Consider the following 26923-nt stretch of genomic DNA (forward strand, 5'->3'; position numbering starts at 1 on the left):
TACATTCTGAACACCTAAAGTGATAACATTTTTAATATTAAATATTTAAATGATTAAAAAAACTGAACATCTATTTTAAAAAACGATATAGCTTAATACTTATTTTATAATTGAACCTAGAATTTAATATTTTTTATGTCACCTACCTGTAACCAATTTGAAAAAAAAATCCATGTAAGTAAAGGAGCAACTGAAAAAAAAAATTAATATTTGATATATTTTTTTAATATAATTTTATATATTATTAATGAAGTAGAAAATAATATATGTTTTTATGGGGACATGAGAACATCATCGTTGAAACAGAAACAGAAGCTTAGATAGGCCGATGAATCTTCTCAGGGCTCAACTCTTCAAACCCAAGTAAGGCCCTAACTCAAAGATCCGAAATGCCCGCATTCGAGTTGCTTTACACTCCACGCGACCATCGTCCTCAATCTCGATTCTCCAACGCTTCCAACCCTAGAATTTTCAATTGAGGGTTTTGTTCTTCCCACGAAGCAAATTACTTTTATTTCTTTACTGAACCAAACCAATCACTATCTTCCCAAAACCAAAACCTAAAGGGGCAAAAAAAGAAACCATAAAAGGGGTGATGGATGGTCTTGAACCCTATTCTTTTAATCGTCATCCTCAATATCCTCGTTCGACCAGAACTCGCCATGTATACAGTTGCGGACCAGACGAAGAGCTCGATGATGAAGAAGAACTGGAACAAGAAAACAACAACGTAGATGACGATAACGACGATGACCCAGATGTTTATTACCGTCGTGTCAAAGAAAGCAAGCGTTTTGAAAGGTACCCAAAGCGGCAAAAGCTGAGTACTTCAGCCCCTAGCTTCCAGTACACACCCAACCATAGAGATAGCTTCAAAACTGCTTATGATTGGTCGCAGCAAGAGATTTACGTTCTGTTAGAAGTTTGGGGGAATAGGTTTTTGCAATTGGGGAGGAGGAGTTTGAGGGATGAAGATTGGGTTGATGTAGCTGAGAAAGTTAGTGATGCTTTGAAGATTGTGAAAAATGAAGCTCAGTGTAGGCATATGATCGATGGGTTGAAGAGGAAGTTTAAGAAAGAGAAGTCGAAAGCCGAGAGAATGGGGTTGAATTCGAGTAAATGGGTTTTTTTAGGAAAATGGAGATGTTAATGGGGTTGGGTTCTTCGTTTAAGCAACAGGAATCATGGTTGGCTTGTGGAGTGGATTCCGGGGAGTTTGTGTTTATGAATCCGCAGGTTTATTTGGATAGGTCCAATGGTTTTGATGAGATGAGGGATAGTCCCACTGAGTCAGAGATGGAGGAGGAGGAGGATGGAGAAGAGGCTGATGGAGAGTCAAGGGTGAAAGCTGAAGTACACGATGAGCATTCAATGAGGATGTTGGCTGATTCGGTGCAGAAGTTTGGTAAGATATATGAGAAGATTGAGAGTAGTAAGAGGGAGCATATGAGGGAGTTGGAGAATATGAGAATGGATTTTCAGAAGGAGTTGGAGGTACAGAAGAAGCAGATTTTGGAGAGGGCACAAGCAGAAATTGCAAAGCTGAAGGAAGAGGATGATGATGAGGACGAGACTGACGATGAGGACCAAGACTATGAAAATTCCATGCAGGATATAAGCGAATAGGTTTCTTGGTGTGTACTTGCGTATCTTTATTTTGGCATATCAAAATGCTTTTGTTATTATAGAACATTTGATGTTGCTGATCATTTTTCTCTACTGCTTTTATTTGTTAATTATTACTTCATCATTTATCTGGATTCTTGGTATAATAGTGTTTCTCTGGAGAGTAGAGACTTACCAAAATAAGAAAGATTCATAGCATTTGATTTCTTCCGTTGTTTTATCTTACAAAACTTATATTATTAGCTTATTTTGACTGATTTTCCCTTCGTTTGGTCAGTAATCTCTTTTAATGATTATGGAGATTAATGTTGCTTCTAGTTAGGAGTTATGATGATTTTGTTTTGGTTTTCTTTAAAGGGATGACAAATTTTAAGAGCTCAGTAGTTGGTTACTTACGGCTTTTGGCTTTTGGTTCAACCTATAAGATGATCAGGCTGGACTTCATTACTAGTCACCATACCTCAATGCCTGAGGATAACCTGTAGAGAACTTGTGTAAAAGGGAGTAGGTGTTTAGGCAATAGAAAACAGAGTTGTGTTTGATCCTAAAACCTATCTCATTTTGGTAAGTCGTAGAGGTAGGAGCGCATCTGGCGATTAAATCTTATCTGAAGATATAGATTAGGTTTCTAGATAGTAAAATTAAGTTACAACCAAAGTGAATGCGAGGTAGCTTATATTAGTGGTACCAGAGGCAGAGATAGTAAAATTAAGTCGCAATCTTATATTTGAGACGTCACTATTTCTTATCAATTTTTTTATACGTCATATCAAAGAGACGATGTTAGTATGCACCTTTTTCTCTCTTTTTTACTCTTGGGCACTTTGTGAGATTCAACTTGGAGTTTTTGCCTCCAGATTTTATCCTGATCTTAAGCCATGATGGTCACTTTGTCAATACTTGGCTTATTATGTTTTCAGTGTTTGGTGATATGGAATCCACTAGAATCTGCTCTATGATAATCTAGATTCATGTTTTGGGCACATAGTTTTGTTGTTTCCAGAAAATTGAATTTCTTGCTGGAGATTTTTCCATTGCCATAGAACGATAAGCATATGTGGTATTTTCGTCAGAATTAAGAGATGTGGGATTCTCAATTCTCATGATAAGTCGAAGACTCCGTTAATTTTCTGATATTCTAAATATTGCTGTATTCTCAGGGTTTGAAGTTTTGTAAAGAACTATTACGTCTCAACATGCAACAAGAAATGTGATTCGTGGGGGATTTTGTGCGCCCTGCATGGTGTGATGACTTATGGAAGTTGAAAGTTTCAGTCTTGATAGATGTTCGCATTTAGAATCTAATAAGTTTATGATAGATTAGGGCTAACTTTAATCATCTTCATATGCTGTCATTCGAATGAGCTCATTTGACAAGCTTTAACCTGGCTCCTTTGAAGCTCGCAGACCAAGTAAATGAACTTTGATTATCCTTTACTTGTCCAATTTCCATTTGCTCCAAGAAAGAAGAAGAAAACCCAACAATGGATGGTTTGAAAAAAGAGTAAATGGTGGATGTAGGTATGAAGTTTCTGTTCTGTAATCAAATAAAGACGGGACCTTTTCTGAATATGCTTATTTCATTGGGGATTTTATGCTCTTAGAATAGGGGTTTTTAGGGTTTAGGGGCAGAGGGAGCATTGTGAATAGGGGTTGCGACACTTGAATTAGGGAAAAATTGGCCCAATAGGCCAGGCGGGTGAAAAAAATTGGCCCCTTAGGTTATCTCAAAAATTAATTTGAGATTTACGGTAAATGCTACAGATGGTGTAGGACGTAAAAAATTTGATCAAATAATATTTTTTTTTAATTCAAATTTCTCCGTAATTCCTAAAATAAAAAATTTGGTGCCTTATCGAACTAAATAATTAGCCCGTCTACGGGATTGGGCCAAAATTGGAGATACAAACCCACTCATCTTGTAAGGGCAAGCTTAGTGTAACTAGTAATCCATTCGAGACTTTGCCCAATTCCATACATTAAGACTAGGTTCACCAGACTTTGCCTAATTCCATAAGTTTTCAAAAACTCAATCAAAGCCCAACCGACTGAGTTACGAGGATAATCATTCGGATTAAAATCAAATTCATACAAAAATGTTGACTCGAACCTGATTTAAATTTTGGTCAAGAAAAATCTATAAACTTTATGGTTAAATCTCAAATGAAAAATTCGGAAGAATGATTCGGTGTGGATGATCGTTTCATCAAATTACCCTACTACACTAATAGTCATTAAACTTTTAAGGTGTTTTCATTTTGGTTACTAATATTAAAGAACTTCCAATGGAGTCACTATCGTTATGAAAAACTGTCATTTTCGTCACTAGATCGTCAGTTGACACGGCACATTTTAAAAGCTCTTAAAAACTTGATAATAACCACTCCTCTTTTATTGTTATTTCTACGTTGTTTGATAGTTTCTCCGAGTAAAAATAACACTAAATAACTCTTCTATTTCTCTCTCTTTTTTTTTATTCAAATTCATTGAGAAACCTTTAAATCTCCTTGAATTTCAATCAAAACTGAAAGATAAAATTTTTCGATTTCTCACTATCAACTTTCAGAACAACTTGAAACTAAACTATATTAAACTTTTGGCCAAATAAAGCCTTCCCACTATTGAAAATGACCAACTACTATTCTGTTCATCGATACTTGGATTTTGCAATAGACGTCAATTTAGAATCTTTTTTTTTTTTTTGAAAGAAGACTTTAAGGTGTCAAGTCAGATTTTCTTAAGGGTAGATAACGATAATGACAGTAATGAAAGTTAACTAACAGTTTAGTAATTGTAATGTAAGTTTTAAAAGTTTTGATGCTCACAATGAAAGCACTTAAAGTACAATGATCGTTAGTGTAATTTATCCTAATTATTGTTATTATTTTAGATAAAAACTCATACGAATAGAAACTTATACATGAAATTAATTAATATGAAAAGAAATAAAATAAAAAACATAAGATCCATGATAGCAAATCAATGTGCTAAAGAACGCAGGCAGACACGATCGAGCAATATGGACTACTTTCATTTTATACTAAACTAGCCTTTATTCTATTAATAGATCACATGAATGTCGATGGTTGATGTCGTAAAACTAGTCTATTGTTCTTAGAATTTTTAATCTCAGTCATGTCTGCAAATGTAGAACTCAAGGCAAAACAAACTATGATACCCCTCAAGCTAGAAAAAAAGGGGTGGAAGGTATTGTTCAAGCGACAGATAGAACAATTCCAAGACATTGTTGAACCTTTATGAAGATTTATGTGTGACTAACATTCCAACGATCAGAGCGATAAGGTATTATACGCCAACATTGCAGGGATTTTTAACCTTTGATGTTTCCATACATCGATCTGATGGAGCTTTGCAGTAGATTCTCCTCCAGTGTCCGAACAGCTTAAGTTGATAAATTGGCTTCTTGAAGTTGTCTATTCAGTCCTCCACTTGTAGGCCTGAGATATTCACATTGTTCAAACAATGAGGAAAGTGATCATTGCTCAGTCCTAAGGAGATACCTATAACAACTTTTTGTCATTATCTATGTCACTCAAACTCGGGTGTGAATGCCGAATGCGTGTATGTGTTCGAGATGAATGTCTTTATTTTTTTCATCTATGTTTTTCTATGGGTCAAGAGGATCATATCTCTATGACTATAACAATATCCCAATGTGTGTGGGACAAAAGGAAAATGAAGAGTCGGAGTAACATAGATCTTTTATCGATAAGAAATTATATATTCCATGAAACATAGAATTGGAATTTATTATGTCTAAAGTGAATGCAGCCTAATGCCAGTCTTTCTTCTAACGAATTCAGGACCTGGAGCTCAAGAAAACACTTACAGTCCACATAGAAGTTTGATGGTGTCATAGAAAAACCATTGTAGAGTAATGACAGGTCCAACGACTGTGAAGCGTACAGGAAGACTTCTAGTGAAAAGATTAACAAGCCCGATCTTTCTAACAGCCTGAAAGTTAATGATATCGAATAACACGATTAATCATTTTAACATGTGCTTAAATTTAGCCAAAGAAAAGCATTACTAACAGGTGCTACCTGCAAGACATTTTCAGCCTTTTTGTTGTACAGAGAAGAAACAACAACATCGGCCGGGTTAGAGACGACAGTACCAACTGCTCCAGCTGCATACCCTGCTAAGCAGGTGACACCTAGTTGTTGAGCTCTAGAACAATCTTCTTTTCTCTGTTTAACAATACTTCCATAGATAAAGTCCACTGAATGCTCAAACGTTGAGAACATTATCATCGAGACTGCCACCATCAGAATATCAAACAAGGTTAGAAACAAATTGCAGAATGAATTGGAAGACACTAAAATCTCAGCTGACCATGCAGAAACTAATGTTAACTGAGAAAATATCCTTTTGCCCAAGTATTCTAGCATAGCTTAAACTTCATTCGGAAACATAATGTGTCAAAATCCATGTGCTTAAACTCTTATATCAAAGCAAGATTATTACAACTCCCATGAGCTCAAACCCAGAATTCATGATCAGCCAGGTAGAAAGCAAACACAGTTTTGGTAAATTAGTTATTCATAAGCTTCTTTTACACTTCCCTGATGTGAGTACGTTGATCATCTATGTATTTGAGATAATAAGCACATCTTTTACCCTAAAGATTGGTTTCCCAGGAAACCAAAATACAGTCATTATGCACCCAATGCAACACATAAATGTCACAGAAGAACTGCATGATCCAGAAAAGAGAAAAAGGTGATTATAAGAATTCCTCGAACAGCTGACCAGCAAATGTGCAATGTCACTATTATTATCTTCACTATTTAGAAAAAGTATCTAACGATCTCAACCGCAAATAGACAGAAAGTATTTGCAAGACGTCTTTAGTAGGTAACTACTAATCATAGAGATTACTGAACCAAGAAATCATTAGAACAATTGGCAACTTAGAATTTGTCAAACATACGATTGCAAACTAATAGAGGGCATGTCAAGTTAGACTAGAAGGTCCACCAGTGTCAATAACCACCAGTAAACACATCTTAAATTTGTTACTAGGAACAATCAACTGAAAATTCTGAAAGTGCAGTGAAGTATTAACATTACATGGAAGATTGCGGCCCCAAAGTGGACCAAGTCCCTTGTAAAAGCTGCAATCAAATTGAGATAGATAAAACATTACTGACAAAGGAAAAGCAGAAAAGATTCGGGCATCAGCATCACGTACCCAGCAAGCCCTTCGGTTTTATAAAGTTTAGGAAATCCATCACTCAAACCATTAGCAAAAGTCTGCTGTGTTTGAACACGAACTTTAATGGCTTCGAAAGGACAGAGAGCCACATCAGCAAAGACTTGAGCAGATGCACTGCTGAGAAAGAATATGAAGGTCTTGTTTTGATCAACCAAAACATTGCTGTAAAGATCCTTAAAGAATTCATAAAGACCAAATCTACAGCCCCCTTGAACACCATATCCAAACAACTTGCCAGACCAACCTCTCCAAAGAGAAGATGGCCCCTGCTCTCTCCAAAGGGCAGAGAATCCTGATGAAATGCTGCTATACTTGATTGGATTCACCTAAAAAAGTCAAACAACTACAAAAGCAACCTTAAAAGAATAAAAGATGGATGGAAGCTGAGGAGATCATGAAGTACAGTGAAACTATATAGAACAGTCGAAACGCACTTATTGTTTCTATATTTGATGACACTCAAACTTCCATAAAGGTAAAACACAAAATCTCTACTGCTATATGAACTGGTTTTACCATGGCAAACTCCTCATAAGAGCTGATGTTCTCCGCATCCTTTACCTTCTCTCTCAAACTAGGGAAGAATTTCCATCTTTCTAATAATCTCTAACACTACTTTCTAAGTAATAATTGAAGGAAGACAACTCGGGAGTCTGATTTTCTTCTCAATAGAAGCTAAACTTACACAATATGCAAGAAATGAGTAATCAAAGAAGCCATCATCAATCAAAATATCAAAAGAAGTGAGTGATACACATTCAAATATAAGCATAAACAGAACAAAAAGGAAGCCATCATTATAGAAAATATCAAAAGATGATCATATCCAACAGTTTGAGGGAGAAGAAGAATCAAAGTAAACCCACCTGCATATTTACTTTCAAGACATCAAGAGGTGTAACAGCAAGATGAGTAGTCCCAGCACTAAGCATTCCTCCAAAAGTACAGATCCCATAATACCCAGGTGAAAACTCCTCACAAAACCTCCTTTCAACCCCTTTCATCTTTTATTTTATTTGTCTCCTTCACTGCAGTAGTCAGGAAAAAACCCACATTTGTGTGATCAGCTTCGAATAACAAAATGCCCAGACATTGAGGGAAGCAAGGAAGGAGTGCGTTGATTGCACGTTACAGGGGTTTTTTTTCAAAGAATAAAAACTTGGTGTAATTTGGTTTCTCTATTTTTTTCTTGCTGGGAATGCTTCCACGTTTAGAGTTCCAAAATACAAGGTCCAAAAACCATTTGTGGGACACTTTCTGGTTTACCAAAACGTGGATCTTCCCATTAATGAGGAAAGCCCAGGAAGCCCTAATAAAATCTCTTCTACCCATTTTACCAGGTTACCCCTACTAGTGTTCATATAATTCGAAGTAAAAATGTCTGTATTTACGGTAAATGTTAAAATAATCTGTGTTTTTATTTGCAAAATTATAAAACAATATTTTTAATAATAATATTGTTTTTTTGGAAAAAGGACGAGATTCGCATTAATCATAAATAGCATTAGTCAATACAACTGATCGAACAAATTCTGGACACTCATGGTCAAAATAAAGAGATGAGTAGGAGTGAGACTCCCATGTAACCAGAGTGTGTGCTGCCAAATTTTCAGAACGTATGACATGGATGACCCCCGAATTCGAATGATCTATTAGTAATCGAAGGGCCTCTTCGAGATGAAAGCGAGCCACAAAGAACTCCAATGCCCGATGTTGAAGTAGACGGATCAAATTTATCGCATCACTCTCGATGAGAATTTGAGTAGCACCCAACGTGAGACTCAACTGAAGACCAATGATTCTCGGGGATGCCCCGACATAGCCCGAAGAAAGGTCATTCAATGCGATCATATGTATTTTCCATATCTAGTTTGAGCGCAGCCCCGTGTGAAGAGGTAGCAATAAACATGTTGTCCAAACCTTGACGGCATGGCACAAATGCTGCTTGAGTCTCATCAACACAAGATAACAAAAGGGGCTTCATGCGGTTCACAATACACTTTGATACAATCTTATAAATGATCCGGCATAAAACAATAGATCGAAATTGGGGAAAACATATAGAATCAGTCACTTTCGATAATAATACTAACATCGTTTGATTGACAAATGTAACGCCCCGAAACCCGGGTCAGTAGTTTGGGTCAACCTGATATCCATTTGAGCCCAAATGATTTATTAAATTAGCTTGGACTAAGTTATTTGGAGTTGGGTTGAGTTGGGCCCAAAAGATTTATGAAAGGTGATGATATTTGTATGAGCTTGGAAGTGTAGGGATCTAAAGTGTAGTTTACCCATTTTTGTTTTAAGCTGAAAACTTCCCCTTGTTTTTATATCAAGTCACGTAAACTAGCCCCAAATATCTCACCAACTCTTCTTCTTCTTCCTTCCATTTTCTTCTCTTCCTATTCCTTTCTCAAGAAGAGATTTTAAGCATTCCAATTCTAGTTTGGTTGAACCAAGATAAGAATGTAAATCATCATCTTTCAAGCTCTAATTTAAGATCTGTATTGCAAGTTTTAGATTGAGTTTCCAAAATTGTTTTTTGGGAGGTTTAAGAGAAATCTTAGATTCTAAGTTGTTTAGATAGATTTAATGTTGAATATTCAAGATTGACAGCCATATTTGTTGAAAGTTGGGCAACCACATTTGTTGAAAGTTGGTGGCAGCCGGCGGCTTTTTGGAATTCAAAGGTGGGCTGTGTGGGCTTCTGTGTTTTTTGTTGAAAATTAGCATGGGAATATTGTAACTTTAGTCACTGCACATTTAGGGTATTTACAAGATTAGTCCTTAAGCTTCAACTATAAATACCCTAACTCATTTAGCTTCAAAATGATCCAAAATCATTTCTTTCTCTCAATACTAAAGAATTCAGAGAGTTCTCTTGTGAGTTGTGAGTGTTTTGTAAACACCTGTAAATTTTCTCTCTTTAGTAAAAGATCTGCAGTAGTCCAGAGACGTAGGCATAATTGGCTGAACTCCATTATCAATTTCGGGTATTATTTTTCTACTTTTACTTCGCATTCTCACTAATCTGGTTATAGGAAAATTACTCGTTTATTTCCCAACAACCGGCATCAGAGCTTTTGGTTGTGAATTTTGTCGGTTTTTCTACGAGGTTACTATTTTGTCGGCGATACGAGTTTGTCGACGGAGGTGTTCTAATACACGGTGGTTCACAAAATTTGTCAAAAACAATCCAAAAGAAGCCAGATTCGAGTGGGAGTGATGGCTTTGAGAAACGAAGTGGATGAGCTCAAGAAGGAACTGCTCATATGCAAGGGAGAAATGAGTGAATGGGTGCGCTCAAGATCTTCTTGGAATGACTTAGACCAGGGGCGATGCTCGGGGAAGAGCAAGGAGATGCCCAGAGACTTTCGGAGGCCATAGTTGTAGCCAGAAAGCTGACTAAGCTTGCAGGTGACAAGCCAAGTAGCGATGTGTCGTCCAGGCCCATGCCTAGAGATAGTGGCAATAAGGGGAGATCGGGAAGCGGTGCAGCGGAGAGATGGTAGAGAAAGCTCTTCTAGTGGCCAAGGTGAGCCATCGACTGTTCATAGCCAAGGAATACCATGTTCCTCATTTGATTAGAGGATGTCCCGAGAAGCGTCGCCTTACAGCCATCATGAAGAGGATGGAAGAAGGAGAAATAGCGGGAATTGGCGCGGTCGCAAGTGTTAAAGCTACCAATCCAGGAAAAAGACTTGGCCCGATTGATGGGATCAATGCGGCCAAGCAAAGATCGAGACGATGCAAGGCTGTTGATGTTAAAGCAGTCGAACCCAGAAGAAAGCTCGAGATTGTAAGTATCCAAGCAATCAAGGCAGGGGAAAGACTTGGTGAGGCTACATGTTCCAAAGTAGCCGAATTAAGGAGCAAGAGTGGTGCGACTATAAGTTCTCAAGTAGTCAACCTAGGATCGAAACGTGACGAGACTACGAGTGTCAAAGCAGTCGAGCACAAGAAGGAACCCGGTGCGATAGCAAGAGATAAAGCCATCAAGCCGAGGGTGCAGAGTGAGCAAGTCCGCTCACAGTATGCCAGGATGGAGGCGTGGTCCAAGTTGAAGTGTCTCAGGCATAAAGGGACACTTAAGGAGCATGTGAGCCGATTCAGAAGACTCATGCTCAAAGTCCCAAGTTTGACTGAAGAAGATGGATTCTTCACCTTCATGTTCGGATTAAATCTGTTGGCAAAGAAAGTGTTGGAGCGAAGGGAAGTCAAGGAGTTATCCAAAGCCTTGACAACCGCTGAGTCCATCAAAGAATTTGGAGTCAAAAGAACAAAACTTCCAATGCAAAGCCGAAAGCCAAGGGTAGTGGCAAGAGATTCCATGATGAAGGCAAGTCAAAGGATGAGGAATGTTGTTTCTCGAGTGGCAGAGAAAGTCCACTCAATGATGAACCAAATGATGGATCTGGGGAAGATGTGTGCAGGCTTGGCACAAGTTCAAGTGTCAAAGATGCTAAACCGAGGGTAAGAGTCGAGAAAATGAGGGGGCGCAAACTTAAGATGTCACAAGTGTTGCGAGATTACCCGAGGGGAGCCGAGTCATCCAAGGTGATAGATGAGCCCAGGATCGAGTTGTCCAGAGAAGAGGACGAACCCAGGATCAAAAAGGCGTTGAGAGTTGGCTCAATAAGGTTCATTTCTACCAAGGCGAGTAGAAGTCAAGTACAGGAGGAGTTGTCCATGTCCAAGGAGTTTTCCGAGCATGTTCGCGTAGAGAACATGGCTTCAGAGACCATCATAAGAGAAGGGTCGAAGAAAGGGCTTGTTGAGGATGTTCAAGCGATGAACAATCCTTCAAAGACTAGTAGAAAGAGTCGAAGGAAGCCAAGACGTTGAGGGACAAGACAACCACGGAGAAACTGTCCATTTATAAGGTGGAAAGTGAGCTCCAACCTTCGTGTTAGAAGGGAGGAGGCAAGAAGAGGCATCAGACTTTGCCGTGAGAAAGTGTCGATGCATGATGGCGGAAAGAACTCCAATGACAAGGGTTCAATACGAGGAGTGTCAGACTTTAGGAGTAAGAATGGATGACGCATATTTAGTGTAACAAAACCAGAAATGTTGTTGCATTGATCGAGGTGTGAAGACAGATTAAAATCAGTCTTCAAGTGGGAGATTGTTGATTATTCAAGATTGGCAGCCACATTTGTTGAAAGTTGGGCAGCCACATTTGTTGAAAGTTGGTGGCAGCCAGCGGCTGTTTGGAATTCAAAGTTGGGCTGCGTGGGCTGCTGTTTTTTTGTTGAAATTAACATGGGAATATTACAACTTTAGTCATTGCATATTTAGGGTATTTACAAGATTAGTCCTTAAGCTTCAACTATAAATACCCTAACTCATTTAGCTTCAAAATGATCCCAAATCATTTCTTTCTCACAATACTAAAGAGTTTAGAGAGTTCTCTTGTGAGTTGTGAGTCTTTTGTAAACACCTGTAAATTTTCTCTCTTTAGTAAAAGATCTGCTGTAGTTCTTAGACGTAGGCATAATTGGCTGAACTTCGTTATCAATTTTGGGTATTATTTTCAATTTTATTTCTCATTCTCACTAATCTGGTTATAGGGAAATTAATCGTTTATTTCCCAACATATAAGTTATAAGAATTGTTCCCATCCTTATTTCCATCATTTAGTTCACTTAGAATTTCTTTTCTTACCCTTGAATAGTAAAAGAAGTGGGAAAAAGCTCAAAAGCTAAAAGAAAAGAGAAAGCACCTCTTGAGTGAGTTAGGGCTTTGCTTTTAGCCAAGAATACAAGTAACCACACTTACAAATTCTTCATACTTTAGTGGGTCATTAGAAGTGTTAAATAACATGGAAGTTGAGAAATAAGCTTAATGAACATGTTAGTGGTAGATTCAATGTTTTATGTTATAAACATGTTTTAAAGCCTTATTTATGACACATATTGATCACAGAAGACATTAATAATAATTAGGAACCTCATTGTAGCAATATGGGTGAGTTTGAGTGTAAATTTTGAGCCTAAACAGGGCATTTTTGAGTAGGGGTATCGGTACTATAAGAACAGTATCGATACTCATTCTGAGGAATTTTGAAAACATCGAAGCTAAATTTGGTATCGATACTCATGGGAGTATAGATACCCAGGGTCGAAGTATCGATTCTCCCCATAGGAGTATGATACTGAGATTATTTTCAAAACATCGAATCTAAATTTAGTATCGATAGCCCATTTAGTATCGGTACCCTAGCTTGAAAGTATCAATACTAGGCAATGAGTATCGATACTATTCTTTCCAAAGCATGTAATAATAGGGTAAAATGTCGATACCTAAGGCAAAGTATCGATACTAAGAGTTTAGTACCAAAACTGAAAGGCCAATATCAGTACCAACGTACATTTTAAGTTAATAATTTTTAGGGTTTGTATTGAGGAAATGAGTTTACCAAGAACTCTATAATCACTCCCAAATAAGACTATAAGTGGAAACAATAATAATAACGCTTGATCAAACATAGAAACGAGATAAAGTATGGATAAATAAGACTAGCCTTGGTTGATGCTCGGGAAACAAATCGGACACCCGAGTTTCTTTAGTCTAGGGTGACGAAGTATAGAATCAGTCTGGATATCCTTAGGGAGTGCGCAAGGCACTTTAAACTGACTAGCTAGGGCGCAAGGTCTGAACTCGCAAGGGGTGGGCTAGTCGGGGTGTGGTGTTCGATGCAAAGATTCTGGGGGCCACATCCTTGGTAGACTAGAGGGGTGTGTGAGCTCTGAGATGCAGAGATCCCTCAGTCGCACCATGATGTCTACCATAGTGTAGAGAATGAGTATCATAAGGATACTCGCTAATGATTGAGATCAAATGGATTCATTATATCCTTTTATTTCGGATGTATGAGCATGTCATAAATGAACTCCTTTTAATATGTTTTAGTTGTTAGTGTGGCACTGGACTAGTTAGCTCAGCGTTTGAAATTTGTTTTCTCACGCAGATTCTTATGAGGAGCACTGAAGAACTTTTGTGTCGAGTAGATCCAAACTCAGATTTCAGAGCAGAGTACGTTTCGGTTTCTTCTTAGAGGGCATGTATATTTGTAACCCTTATTTTGTATGGAGTCGTAACTTATTTTAAAATTTATGGTATGTACTTTTTAAATTGTATTTTGGGAGCTCCGACTGTAAACTATTTTGTATGAAAATTATTGTCTATTTTATCACAAGTATTTGTTAATGAATGTTTTTCCATTGGACATTAAAAAGGAAAATTTTGGTTAACCACTCCAGTGGTTCGTGTGGCGCTCTCATTGGTCGACTGTGTGTCGTACTAATGTAAAGTGTTACAATAGAAGCCATGGATACCCTTCCAACTAATAAGTATAAACACAAAGCTGTGACATCGGCACCCACTAATGGCCAAAATGATCTATAAAAAGTTCGCAGGAAGACCGTCCACGTCCGGGCCTTTAGCGGGTGAATCTGTGTGAAGGCTGTATATATCTCATCATTCATAAACGGAGCAACAAGAGTGACATTCATGTCCGTCATAATCGCAGGTCGAACAGAATCAAGCACTTCATCCATCCATTCAAAGTTGGTCACTGGAAGAGAATAATTCAGAACAGTAAGTAACCGCCTCTTCATGATATCTTCAATTAGATCCACCCATCCCCAGTTGCATTAATTATCCCACGCACCAAGTTCTTAAGCAGATGACAAGAGGCTCGTGCATGAAAGTAGGATGTGTTATCTCCGTGTTGCAACCAATTATTACGAGATCGTTGATGCCGGTAAACTTCCTCGATTGAATTATAATGGTGGAGCTCCTCTTTTAACTTTGCCACCTTTAGCATCTCTGCATTGGACAAAGGCTAAGAGAGCAAGCGATCTATCCTGGCTCGGACCGATGCGATCTGAGTTTTATGCGCATCCCGACGTTCGAGTTTCCATTGTTTAAGATGTTCCCCGACGGACTGGATGCGATCAATAGTGGACCCCGAAGATCCCGCCCATGCTTGTTGGACACGAGAGTGACACCCTCGATTAGCAGACCAGCAGGCATCAAACCGGAAATAATAATATTGATTTAGATAATATTTTATAATAATAATATTATATTTCCGTATATTAAATATTCTTTATTGTAATTGATATTTTATAAATAATTTTATGAAAAATTACTAATCAATGAAAAACGGCTTACACATCATTATTCAAACACCATAAAATGATTTTTAGAATTTATTTTCTAAAAAAATGTAATTAATGTTGCGTAAGATTTTTTTAGAAAACGAATTACAATCTATCCAATGGATCCTAATATTTATTATATTTTATATTTAAAATATTTTAATCATTTCTACTTAAATTAGTTTGAGTTAATTTTTGACGTCAACTCAGTTAAAGAATAATACTACAATTTTATTTATTATACTTTGTAAATTAGACCATTCTGGTTATTTCTTGATCCTAATAAATTTTAGAATACGATCATTTATTTTTCGTTATCCTAATAAATCCATACACAATTGTAACAAAAATCCTACTTAGTTAATAGAATCTCAATCGATACATAACAATTTTTCTCTTAACAAATATTTCATACAAGCGTTGATATTTAAGTTTCCAACAACTATAGTTCTTAAATAAGTCCATATCTATTACACCCTACCTTCAAGTCTTTAACAACTTCAATTCGTTAAAATATTTACGGTTTAAGAATTTTACAACTAAAACCGCATTATATCAAAATTTCTATTGCATGTTTCTAATATTGTTTACAAAATTTGTAGCAAAAACTTTCTTCGGAATTGAATAACTTAAATCATAGCTCATGAAATTACTTGTTAAAAATTTGCAAATTGAAAATCAATGAAAGATCGATTTAAAAATAATCACACATAAAATATGAGATATAAGACAGTTTAGTCTTATCTACTTATACAAATGAAAGACACGATAATTCATTATAAACATAAAGAGTACAAAAGAATACAAATATATAAAATTATTGAATTCTCTTACATAATTCAATGAATCTCAAAATAATATCTTAAGGTTCTATAAAACTCATCGTTACAACATAGATTTCAATAATCTCTTTTAAATAATTGACTTTCATAATTCTAAGAGTTAAAACACTCTTTATTTATAAAAAATAAATTTAATTATAAAAAATTCTCAATTCATAAAAGTTTGACTGAATAAACTTAATCATCAAATATTCTTCTAAATCACCGAATATTCTTCGACCATTATAAAGCAATAGTTATTTTTCAATTTGAATTGATTCATCTTCCATTACTGTTTCAACATTCACTACAGCAAAATAGGAATATAGTTGCGTTTGTTGCGGCGTTTTCAAAGCAAACGCCACTAAATTTATATATATCGCGCATTTATATCCAAAATGGTAACATTAACAACGTTTTTCCATAAACGCCGCTAAAACTTGTACTTAGCGGCATTTATTTCACAAATGCCACTACATATAAGTACTTTAGGGCGTTTTTAAACAAACGCCTCCACAGAATCCTACTTTCGTGGCGTTTCTAAATAAACGCAGCAAAAGAATCATTATTTGGTGGCATTTTTAAACAAACGCCGCAATAGGGTACATATATTGTGGTGTTTTTAGACAAATGCCACTACAACCTAGTACTTTAGTGGCGTTTCTAAACAAACACCACAAAAGATAAAGCATTGCAATTAATCTTGTATATGTGATTTTTTTTAAATTTTCTTATATTGCTTTCTAGTTATTGGTATTGAAGTACATTACATTTCACCTGAATATTTGTAAACTTTGATTTATTTATGTCAACTATTTTTACTTAATTGAATCGTAATTAAATTTTAAGGTGATTGTTATTGCTACATGATATTAAATTTGGGTAATAAATAACAAAAAATAACATTTGCAAATCAGGTTGGTTTAGCGACATTTTTAGATAAAAATCAATTTTAATTATCATTGTTTGTAAAACGAAACGCCGCTAAAGTTCAAGATCTTTTGCGGCACTTATATAGAAAATGCTACTATATACATAGTCAATAGCGGCATTTTACATTCATAAACGCCACTAAAGAAAAGATAAATAGCGGATTAAAAAAAACGCCGCTAAAGATCATAACCTTTATTGACTAAAAAACGACGCTAAAACATGTTTTGGTGTAGTGATTAAAAGCAACATTTTTTATTTTAATTTATTATAAAAATGTTTTTTATATTTATTATCTATTGAAACAAAGAAATTATCTTTGGACACAACTTGAGACATACTCCAAGTAGAAACACCGAGCTCGGTAGAGAGAAGTCCATATGGCCAATCGCATTTGGTAAAACTCTGAAGAAATAACTGCAGTAATCAGTTTTATACACTCTGACGTCCGAAATGTTTATATGAGCTGAAAAGCATAACTTTTGCACTGTCTCTTAAGAATTATTAATCAATATGCTACATTTGTAAGTTAATGCCTTTGTATACCTGATTGAATTCAGCAGAGACCACAGGAGAACTGATAGATCAGCGAAAAAGAGGAAATTTTTTTACCGAAACCGGCAAAAGCCGATTCCTGTTCGACCCAAGGATGGAGATGGAGATGAATGTTGAGAGTACTACACAGCTGGAACTGAACACATCTTTAGCAACTCAAGTATCACCATTATGCCTTTCATGGGAAATGCTCCTCTCCATCCTCACTGATTTTCGTGTCGATTCATCATCTATATGATATCCATTTCGAGACATACGCTCACGTTTTCGTTTCGAGCTGCTTTTGGATCTCTCTACTTTCTCATCAACGAATGACAGAAATGTTTGAAGACGAGCTGAACGGGAGCTAGCAGAGCTGGTGGTATCAAGTTCCTCGGTGCGCTGACGGCTGAACTGGCGAAACATCAACCAAAAGTAGACAAGGAGAGCAAGCATGCATGCAATACCACATATAAGGAATAGCCCCCAGAAGCTTTATAAGTCGAGCTGTTCGATATCATCCTCGGTATTGTCGGAACTACAAGCAAGTTTTGACAGCCATCTGTCACGAATCCTCTGAAGCTCACCATTCTCAGATAGAGTAAGAATGGCAGTTGACATGTCAATGGCCAATGGAGAGTCTCTAGGAAAAGCCTAAAACAAATAGGAAAAAGAAAAACCATAGGTGATCATTTTCTGCATGTAATATAAACAAAATGGGGTGTTGAAGATCACACCCACCAAAATTAGTTGGATTCTGCATTTTTATAGCTCAAGCAGGACTCTATTTGAATATCATGCAATGCCCAATTTGAATCTAAACTATAAACTCTAAACCGAAATTTATATTTAATTGAATGTTCTATCATGACATTATGCTCCATCGAGTGCATGCACATCGTTGAAAATTACTTTGAACCACAGTATTGACTTCTTACTTTACAATTTTTAGAAGGATTAAATGACCATTTCATCATTTTAGAGGGCCAAAATGCAATCATACCATGTACTAACTTATAAGTTAATAATATTTAGAGGAATCTCTTAACAATGTTACCAATTTAGGTGGCCGTGGCCCCTGCAACCCCTGGATTCGCCTCTACTTTTAACACTGTTTCAGAAAATAGACATGAGAGAACTCACAAATCCCCATCCTCCTTTCGTGAACTCCTGGCCTCTAACCGAGAATTCACAGTGATCTGACAGGAAGAGGTCCACATATGGTCGCTCATCGATTAGTGCAGCTACCCTTCTCTTCTCAAGGGCAAGGACATACTCTTCCGGTGAGCCAAGTGGAACGAGTCTCGATTTTGGAATATTCAGTTCCTTCTTAGATATCCTTCAGGCTTCAGCAAACGATCCAACTTGGAAGCCTATTCGTTCATTGCTGCTTACTAAGGTTTCAATTCCTTTGATGGGTTCAAATGCTCCAGAGTTGGTATAATAGGTGATTCCAGGTTCTAAAGTTTTCATTAAAACAAGTGAGATTGTCAAAAATGGAAAGAACTTACTATGGGCAAAAAACATTGTAGAGAGCTGAACCTGCAATGGGAAAAACAAAGCAGTGCAGGTAAGTGATCAGAAAGACAATGAATATGTTATTGATCAAATGGAAAGACAGAAAACAAAAACGTCCTTCAGCCATCTATCTTTTGTATTAGAACAGACTATTTCTCACAATTAGCATGAATGCATAGATGTATCGATCATGTGCTGCATGTTCCGTGTAGCAAAACGAACATCCATGATACAGATGATTACAACATTCAACAGATGTTAAATTTTGAGTTTTCTCTTCAGTTATGAATTTCATATATTAATATATCCATAGAAAGATGAATGTCGTATGTTTATGTACTCACCACAAAATTGTGACAAGTTGCTGGTTAGGGGGTCCCCGGAATTCATCATTTCTTCTATGCTTAAGGATCCACACAACTGATACAATGAGGAAAAATGCGGCTGTGACATCCTACGGTAAAACTTTCGAGATAATGTTCTGAAAGAGATTAATTCATGAGCTAATGCACTCCCAAGATTAATTGCTCAAATAGGGTGAAATCCACAGTGTTGGCTGTAGGTCGCCATGCCCTCCGGGCGACCTTGTAGGTCGTCATGCCCTCCGGGCGACCTACCCTCGGCTTCCCTCGGATTCCCTCGCATAGCTCGCTCGGTTGCCCTCGGATGCCCTCGCATAGCTCGTTCGGATGGCCTCGGATGCTCTCGGATAGCCTCGGTCGGATGGCCTCGGATGCCCAGCGTGTTGGGACGTGCATGGCACATGCAATCTCTTGTAGCTCGCCGGGAAGACATGGCGACCTAGTAGGTCGCCCGGAAGGCATGGCGACCTACGGCCAACACTGTGGATTTCACCTTATTTGAGCAATTAATCTTGGGAGTGTTTTATCTCGTGAATTAATTTTTTCCAGAACATTATCTCGGAAGTTTTGCCGACATCCCACATCAATGGATATAAATGGTCGTGCGAAGGACCAAGCACTCGAACTTATCTTTTTAACTGGAGCAACAACAACCAGACCTGATTCTATATACGGCAGAGTGAAATCTACTATTCTTGTTCGGTTTGTCACAATGGCAACATCACCCACCACGCCATCAAATACCTACAGAAACACAGTCATAATCGACAGAAAATGTAATCTCTATCGTTTTATCATTTAAGAAAAAAAGTTGCATTTTCCTTCAATAATCTACTCACACCGGACTTTATTTTACTGACAAGCTCATAATAGCTCGGGTTCTTATGTCCATCTCCAAATGGAATAATCCTATACGGAAGAGCATACGGAAGCAATTTGATTGCAGCGAGGAACACATCTATGCAATATCCTTGCACTTTATTGGTACCATTGACTAACAAGATGAAGTTTCGATAACTAACTCGCCTTGGGATTCCAATCCTTAATGCTCTTCCATTATTAGGAAAAACCCAGTCACGAGGTTTTTCTGTTTCTCCCCCAGGCCATACCACACTGTCTAAATGTTGGTTTGAACTCGAACGGTTAGGTTTTTTTGAATAAAGTGTCTCTGGTGGCACAATGGACAAACCGGAGTGGTTAGACCAGTATCCAACCAGTCGATGCCCAGTTCCAACCGCATTTATAATGTCATAGGAAGGATTTATCAGGGATCTTTCTTGATTAAACTGGACATGTCCTGTCAAACCAGTCATATTTGTCTACAATATGTTCTTAAGCAACTGCTTCCCTCCATCAAATATATTCAATGCAGAAAGATTTAGACCGCTCCCAGTATAAACATTTAATCTTGTATCATTGGAAAAATGAAATTTTGCCCCCCTGATCGAGTAGCAACCTAACTGCATGAACTATGATCCAAACAGTGTCATAGGCATATAGACCATAAGAGTTAAACCCAATAGTACCCTCAGCCGGTTCCAACGTGACATAAAGTCTCTTTTCCTTTTGGAATCAGGTGTATGAGGGCGAAGTGTAATTGCTCCTTGGATTGAGTTTGCTATCTCGGGTTTAAGTGGGGATGTGGAATCCAGAACAGTAGACAACCAAGAAGAAGCTATCCAAACATATCCTTTCCGCAACATTCCAAGGCTCTTGGCCACTTCAAAGACCAAGAGACCCGTCTTCGAGTCAGTGTGAAGAACTATAATCCGAGACTCCATCATTTGAATCTTTTCTAGTTCCCTGGAAACATCACGTCTTTTGGCCATTGAGTCCGGTGGAAGTGCAGCTTTATAGGCAATTCTGCAACGCCTATCTGCAAGTTTATCACCTAATGTGATTACACCGTTTCTTCCTTGATCATCATCACTGAAAACAGCAATCACGTCACTCCATCTGAAAAAGCTAACCATCTCAGAAATGCCATCTGGAATTCATCATTAGGTGCTGTTTGAACAAAGAAAGGTACTGTAGAGGTGTCAGGCTGGGATCTAGAGCCGTGAATGACAATAGAGGAACCTGGAGTTCATTTGCAAGGTTCGATAGAACATGAGCCATCACAGCACTTTGTGGACCAATTATCGCTATGGTACGGTCTCCGTGAACTGCAATGTTGTGAATAGCAAAGAAACTCAAATCATGAGAATGTTATTTCCTCATGAATATACTCCTGCACAATGAGGTGAAATCTCCGTAACGATTCATCACAAGTACTTCCATTATTCCTATGTAAACATAGAGTTCTACTGATGGAACATGAATGAAATCAACCGAGAATATATAGAATTAAAATAAGAGGAGATTAAAAGACACTAACAATTAGTATACCTCCAATAATGCCAAGAAATGAGCTGAAGTTAGAATCATGCAGTGCTATAGATAATTTCCTTCCACCAAGAACACTCGGATCGGAGTTAATATCTTCCTCGGCGGCCTTCTTCGCGGCCCTTGCGACTTTCCATTAATAGTATTTAATGAGAATATAGCTCCAACATTCACAGTACCAGGCTGTGAAACCTCCCCTGAGAACACTCCAATAAAGATACTGAAAGTTGGAAGCAGCAAAACCAGGTTCATGGTGGCAATGAACGACATATCTCACTACCCACCATATATCTTCAAGCGCCAAATAGGAAATAAATGAATGGAATACTCAGATTAATCTATTAACCAACAATCAAACTCAAGCAGTACCAGAATCAGATTAACAGCCTAACAGTGCTAACCAGAAAAACCCATATCATACACAGGGAGTGGAGAGAAAGATTCAATTCAAGGCAATCTAAAACACAGACACACAAAGGGAAAATAAACCAGAAAGCAATTAAAAGATTTTAGTTTATGAAAGAAATTCTCACAAAAGACCAAAAATAACATACGAAGCAACAAGCTCAATTGAGAAAGCACGAAATTTTGTACCTTGTGGAAAGCAAAATGGATAAAGCAATAAAACACAAACACACGAAGTGGAAAAAAAAACCAGAAAGCAATTGAAAGATTTTAGTTTATGAAAGTCTCAAAAGAAAACCCAGTTCAAGTACAGGCACGAAGGACTAAACAACAAAAATAACATACAAAAAAAGCAACGAGCTCAACTGAGAAAACACGAAATTTTGAACCTTTTCGACAGCAAAATGAGCAAAGCAATAATTCAATAAATGCCCCCATTAACGAGGGAACCAGTACCCACCACAAGCTCAAAGCAAAGACATGGAGGTCGAATTCAGGAGAAGTGGCTGTAAATAGACTACCAATCTTCCTAAGAGGATTGGCAAGAGCCCCTTAATAGACCCAAAAAACACACACACACATGCCATTGGAAACAGTGTGTTGAGCAGCAAATGGGACAAAGAATTTTTTATTGTCCGTAAAGTAAAAAACTTGTAGAAAAAGAAAAATAACCCATTTTTTTATTCACACCATATCTAGGGAGTATCATTTTATATGAAGGGAAATACTTTATGATGGATAAAAGTTGACCTTTCGAGCAAAGGAAAGGAATAACTTGGCTTTTATGCTGGAGGGTACCAATAGAATTTCAGATTGCAATCTTCAAGCTTCACTATAGTACAATAGTTAATGAATGTGGCAGAGAGAAATAAATTTTGGGTAAATGTCAAGAAGAAAATATTTTATTCATTAATATATATATATATAAATATGAAGGTTCTACAATATGTAAAGTAATATTCTATATTAGTTGTGTCATATTTAGCCTATGAATTTGTAACACTTCTCTTCAAGTTACAGCATAAATTTTAGTCATGCCAAGATTATTATATATAATTAATCTTAACTCTGTTAAGAATCTGTGAAAATATCTTCTAATTGTTTTACCACTTCTACATAACCGATAGTAATTAAACTTTATTGAATTCTTTTTCGAATGAATTAACGTTTAACCTTTATTTCCTTCATGAAAAATTGGAATAGAATAAATATAAAGGACAATTTAATTATCATATCACAACTTTACAAATAATACTAAACTTGTTCTACTTCCTTTCCATGATCGACAATTGATAATGACATGTATTAACTCAACACATTAATCGGTAAAGAAATATCATGTGTCACGGTAATGATATTTTAAAAAATCTTATGTATCTTTTAGGATATGCAGATAATTCACATTCTTTATTTAATAGTACATTTCCAATACTGTATGGTTTAAATCAATTTTTCTGATTATGATGTGCCTCCGAAGATTCCGTTCTTATTTATGCTAACTTCTCCCAAGAAACATTTTAACATCCTAAATTTTTTTCATTGAAACTAAACATGAAGAACAAATTTCAGAGATGAGATCTCTCTAGAATTACTACTGATGATTATAATATCATCTACATAAACAACTGACATAATAATGTCTTTATCATACTTTTATAAAAAAAAAAACGGAATGATATGATATGATCTTTTGCATTTCAAAATTTTCAATCGTATAACTATGCTTCCCAAACCAAATACAATAATTTTGTTTCAAGTCATATAAAGATTTTTTTTTCAAATAATTTTTTTTTTCCTTATATCGTGTCTGAGTAACAAAATCATTAGTTGCTCCTTGTGCACCTCCTCCTAACTATCACCATGAAGAAATGCATTCTTTATGTCTAACTGATGTAGATTTCAATTAAAAGTCACAACAAAGACGATAAATAATTTAGCATAAGCGAATTTAGCAACTAAAGAGAAAATATCGTGATAATTCACTCCGTAATTATGTTAGAAACAAGTTTAATTTTCAATCGAGCAGTGAAATATCAAAATTGAATTTGATAATGAACATCTACTTACATCCAATAACTCGTTTACCAGCTGGTAAGCAAACCAAAGATTAGGTTCTACTAAAATCTAGAGCAATTATCTCCTCAAGCGTAATCATAGTCTCTTGTACATCTGAACCATCGATGAATTTGATGTTTTTATCCTTATAATATTGTACGACTATTAATTGATATCATTAAAATGATGACATACTATTTTTATTCAACCACTTAATTAGAATCATGTAAAATTCCAATCGGTGGTGAACCAGTGTTTAAGACTTTTCTTTATTTTAGTTTACAAATATTATCATAAAACTAAAGAAAATGAGTGTTAGCATACGTGGTTGAAATTCATGAATTTAAGTTTGTGATGTCAAATTCGAATCCTACAATCGTTACTCTTGGTGGTCAATCTGTAAATTTCTATATAAATCTCAATTGAGTCTTAAGTATACCTTAGACTGGGGGAGCCACCCTTGAACAAAACTTTTTTGTACAAAAAAAAAATAAAGAAATTGTTAATAAAATAAGTGATAAAGAGACTAAATTATAATTAAACCATTTCTTTCCCTGCTTTATGAATGGCCTATCCAAAATTCTATAAAGAAGACACCAACAATAAACTAAGAATATTACAAAATCGAAGAAACACCTTTTAAGCAAAGAATATATGCCACCGTGTATTGCGAAGGGTTGACTGATCCCCTGATGTTGAAAACAATGGTAGTGGCTATAAGATTGTGATGGTGACTGGAAGCCACTCGTGATGGAATCTCTAAGGTTTTGAAGTCATCCATGAAAATGGAAGTAATGATGGCCTTTTGGAAAGAAGTGTCAAAAAATGGGTGCTTGGAAATGTGGAACGCAGCACAGATTTATATGTTAGGGTTTAAGATTTTTGTTCAGTATTGTATTAGAGCATGATGTTCATGTTGTATAATGGTAGGTCCTCTTTGCCATTGTTGCAGGCCCCCTTTAGCTGATTCAAAATGAATGGAAATCAGTCATCTACGATGGATAGGGGAATTTTGATCAACGTGGTGTTCAACAATGGCTGCAGCTTGAAAAAGAAAGATTTGAAGTTCGGAAAGTGGTCCACTAAATGTTCATGCTTTAACTTTCCCACCATCCTTTTCAGCAAAATATACAATAAATTGTTCACCCAAATTTTAAATAATTTTGAAAATCAATTAAGGTCATTTATTTTATTAAATTTATGAAGTAAAGATAATTGATGATTAATTTTTTTTATTAAATTAAGGTAAATATAAGTTAGTATTTGTTCAAATATAACTCTCAATCATTTAATATTTTGAATGCTCGTTATCTGGTATTTCTAGTGCTCAAACCTAAGATCTCAAGGAATAAAAACAATTCTTTTATCACCAAGGGTGCTTAGTTCATGTTAAATTTATTTTTTATATATAGAGTTTGGATCCACTTGCATTATGTAATAAGTTTTACACCAATTCATAGTCATTAGATTTAAATAAACAAATGACTTAGAATTAATTAAAATTTATAACTCAAATAAATATTTCTTTAACTCGTAGTCAAACAATTAGGGATGACAATGAGTCGGGTCAAGTCATATTTTTGTCTTCTTCGATTCCGACCCGACATAATGGAACCATAACCCGACTCCAATTTTAATATTGTTTAACCTGCTCCGACTTCGATTGAAGAAAAATGAAAAACCCGAACTCCACTCGACCTCGACCTGACTCCATTTTCATATTGTTTAACCTACTCCAACTCTGACCCGAAGAAAAATAAAATACTTGAACCCTATCAGACCCGACATGTAACATTGTAAATCAAAAAACTAAAAAAAAAACACTCAACAAGGAAAAACAAATCCACAAAAAAATTGAAATTTAAACAACAATATACCTCAAAAAAACAATGAAATCAAATAAAAACAATAAATTATTGTCTTTTTTAATAATTTTGATGGATACAACAGAAACTAAAGAAAATAGCGAATAAATAAATCATCAAAAACATATTTTTAAAAAATCGAAAATCTCAAAAAAAGAAAAGAAAAGAAAAGAATAAGATTCAAAAGACTCATGAACTAAAAAACTCAGATTTTTGAATAAAATAGTAAATCTTTTTCAAAATGTAGTTTTTTTCTTTGGACAAAAAGAAAAAAATTCGAAGCGACCGGGAGAGCATCTGGACGATGAAACAGAAATCAAGTTAAATGTTTTTAACCTTCAAACATTTGAATGAGAGAGATAAACTTAGAAGAGAAAATGTAATGAATTTTTTTTGAGGGAATGGATGAAGTCTGTGGCAGAAAAGAAAGAGGAAGAGAAGTAAAATGAAAATGAAACCCTAAACATTGTATATATGGCATTTTTGTAAATAAGTTAATATGTAGTATAATATAGTTAAAATTATTTGGGTCAGGTCCTATCGGATTTTTTTAACCTCAACCCAACTCCGATCCGAACTCAAAAATTTTTACATTTCATCCAAACTAACCCGAACCCAAAGTTTTTTTTTTAATTCGCTCCTATCGGATCGGATCGGATCGAAATCCATTGGATTCATGTTAACTTTTCATCCCTAAAAATAATATTTTTTTAGAGTTAGAATTTAGGTTTTAAGATTTAAGCTTTAGGATTTGTGGTTTATAATTTAAGATTTGAGGTTTTAGGGTTGGATATTGAGGTAAAAAGAGATATTGTTTTACTGCGAGTAATGAGTTAGGATCCACTTACAACTAGGGTACATTTTAATCACAAAATATAAGATTACTTTTGAGAATAAGATTACCGTAATGTAATATTACTCTAGGAATATTGTATTACCATGTTCGGTTTATTTAGCAGGAATGTAAGATTAGAGTGTTTGGTTGGAGAAATATGAGATTACTTGAATGCATGTT

General features: G+C 36.1%; 1 protein-coding gene and 2 pseudogenes across 1 annotated transcript; 1 reads left to right on the top strand and 2 right to left on the bottom strand.

Annotated features, from left to right (window-relative positions):
* Window positions 1-366: 366 nt before the first annotated feature.
* Window positions 367-2893, top strand: LOC120114366 (annotated as a pseudogene).
* A 1810-nt stretch (window positions 2894-4703) lies between these two features.
* LOC120114330 (mitochondrial phosphate carrier protein 1, mitochondrial-like) lies at window positions 4704-8003 on the bottom strand. The gene is made up of 6 exons (XM_039135279.1): window positions 7732-8003; window positions 6842-7191; window positions 6721-6764; window positions 5691-5905; window positions 5477-5601; window positions 4704-5084 (listed from the first exon to the last, which is right to left on the bottom strand). Exons 1-6 carry the CDS (start codon window positions 7867-7869, stop codon window positions 5030-5032), a joined length of 927 nt encoding a protein of 308 aa, XP_038991210.1. The 5' UTR covers window positions 7870-8003; the 3' UTR covers window positions 4704-5029.
* A 9446-nt stretch (window positions 8004-17449) lies between these two features.
* On the bottom strand, window positions 17450-22546 carry LOC120114407 (annotated as a pseudogene).
* Between the last annotated feature and the right edge of the window lie 4377 nt (window positions 22547-26923).

The sequence above is a fragment of the Hibiscus syriacus genome, unplaced genomic scaffold (genome assembly GCF_006381635.1).
Source record: "Hibiscus syriacus cultivar Baekdansim isolate YM2019G1 unplaced genomic scaffold, ASM638163v2 tig00110223_pilon, whole genome shotgun sequence".
NCBI classification, from domain to species: Eukaryota; Viridiplantae; Streptophyta; class Magnoliopsida; order Malvales; family Malvaceae; genus Hibiscus; species Hibiscus syriacus.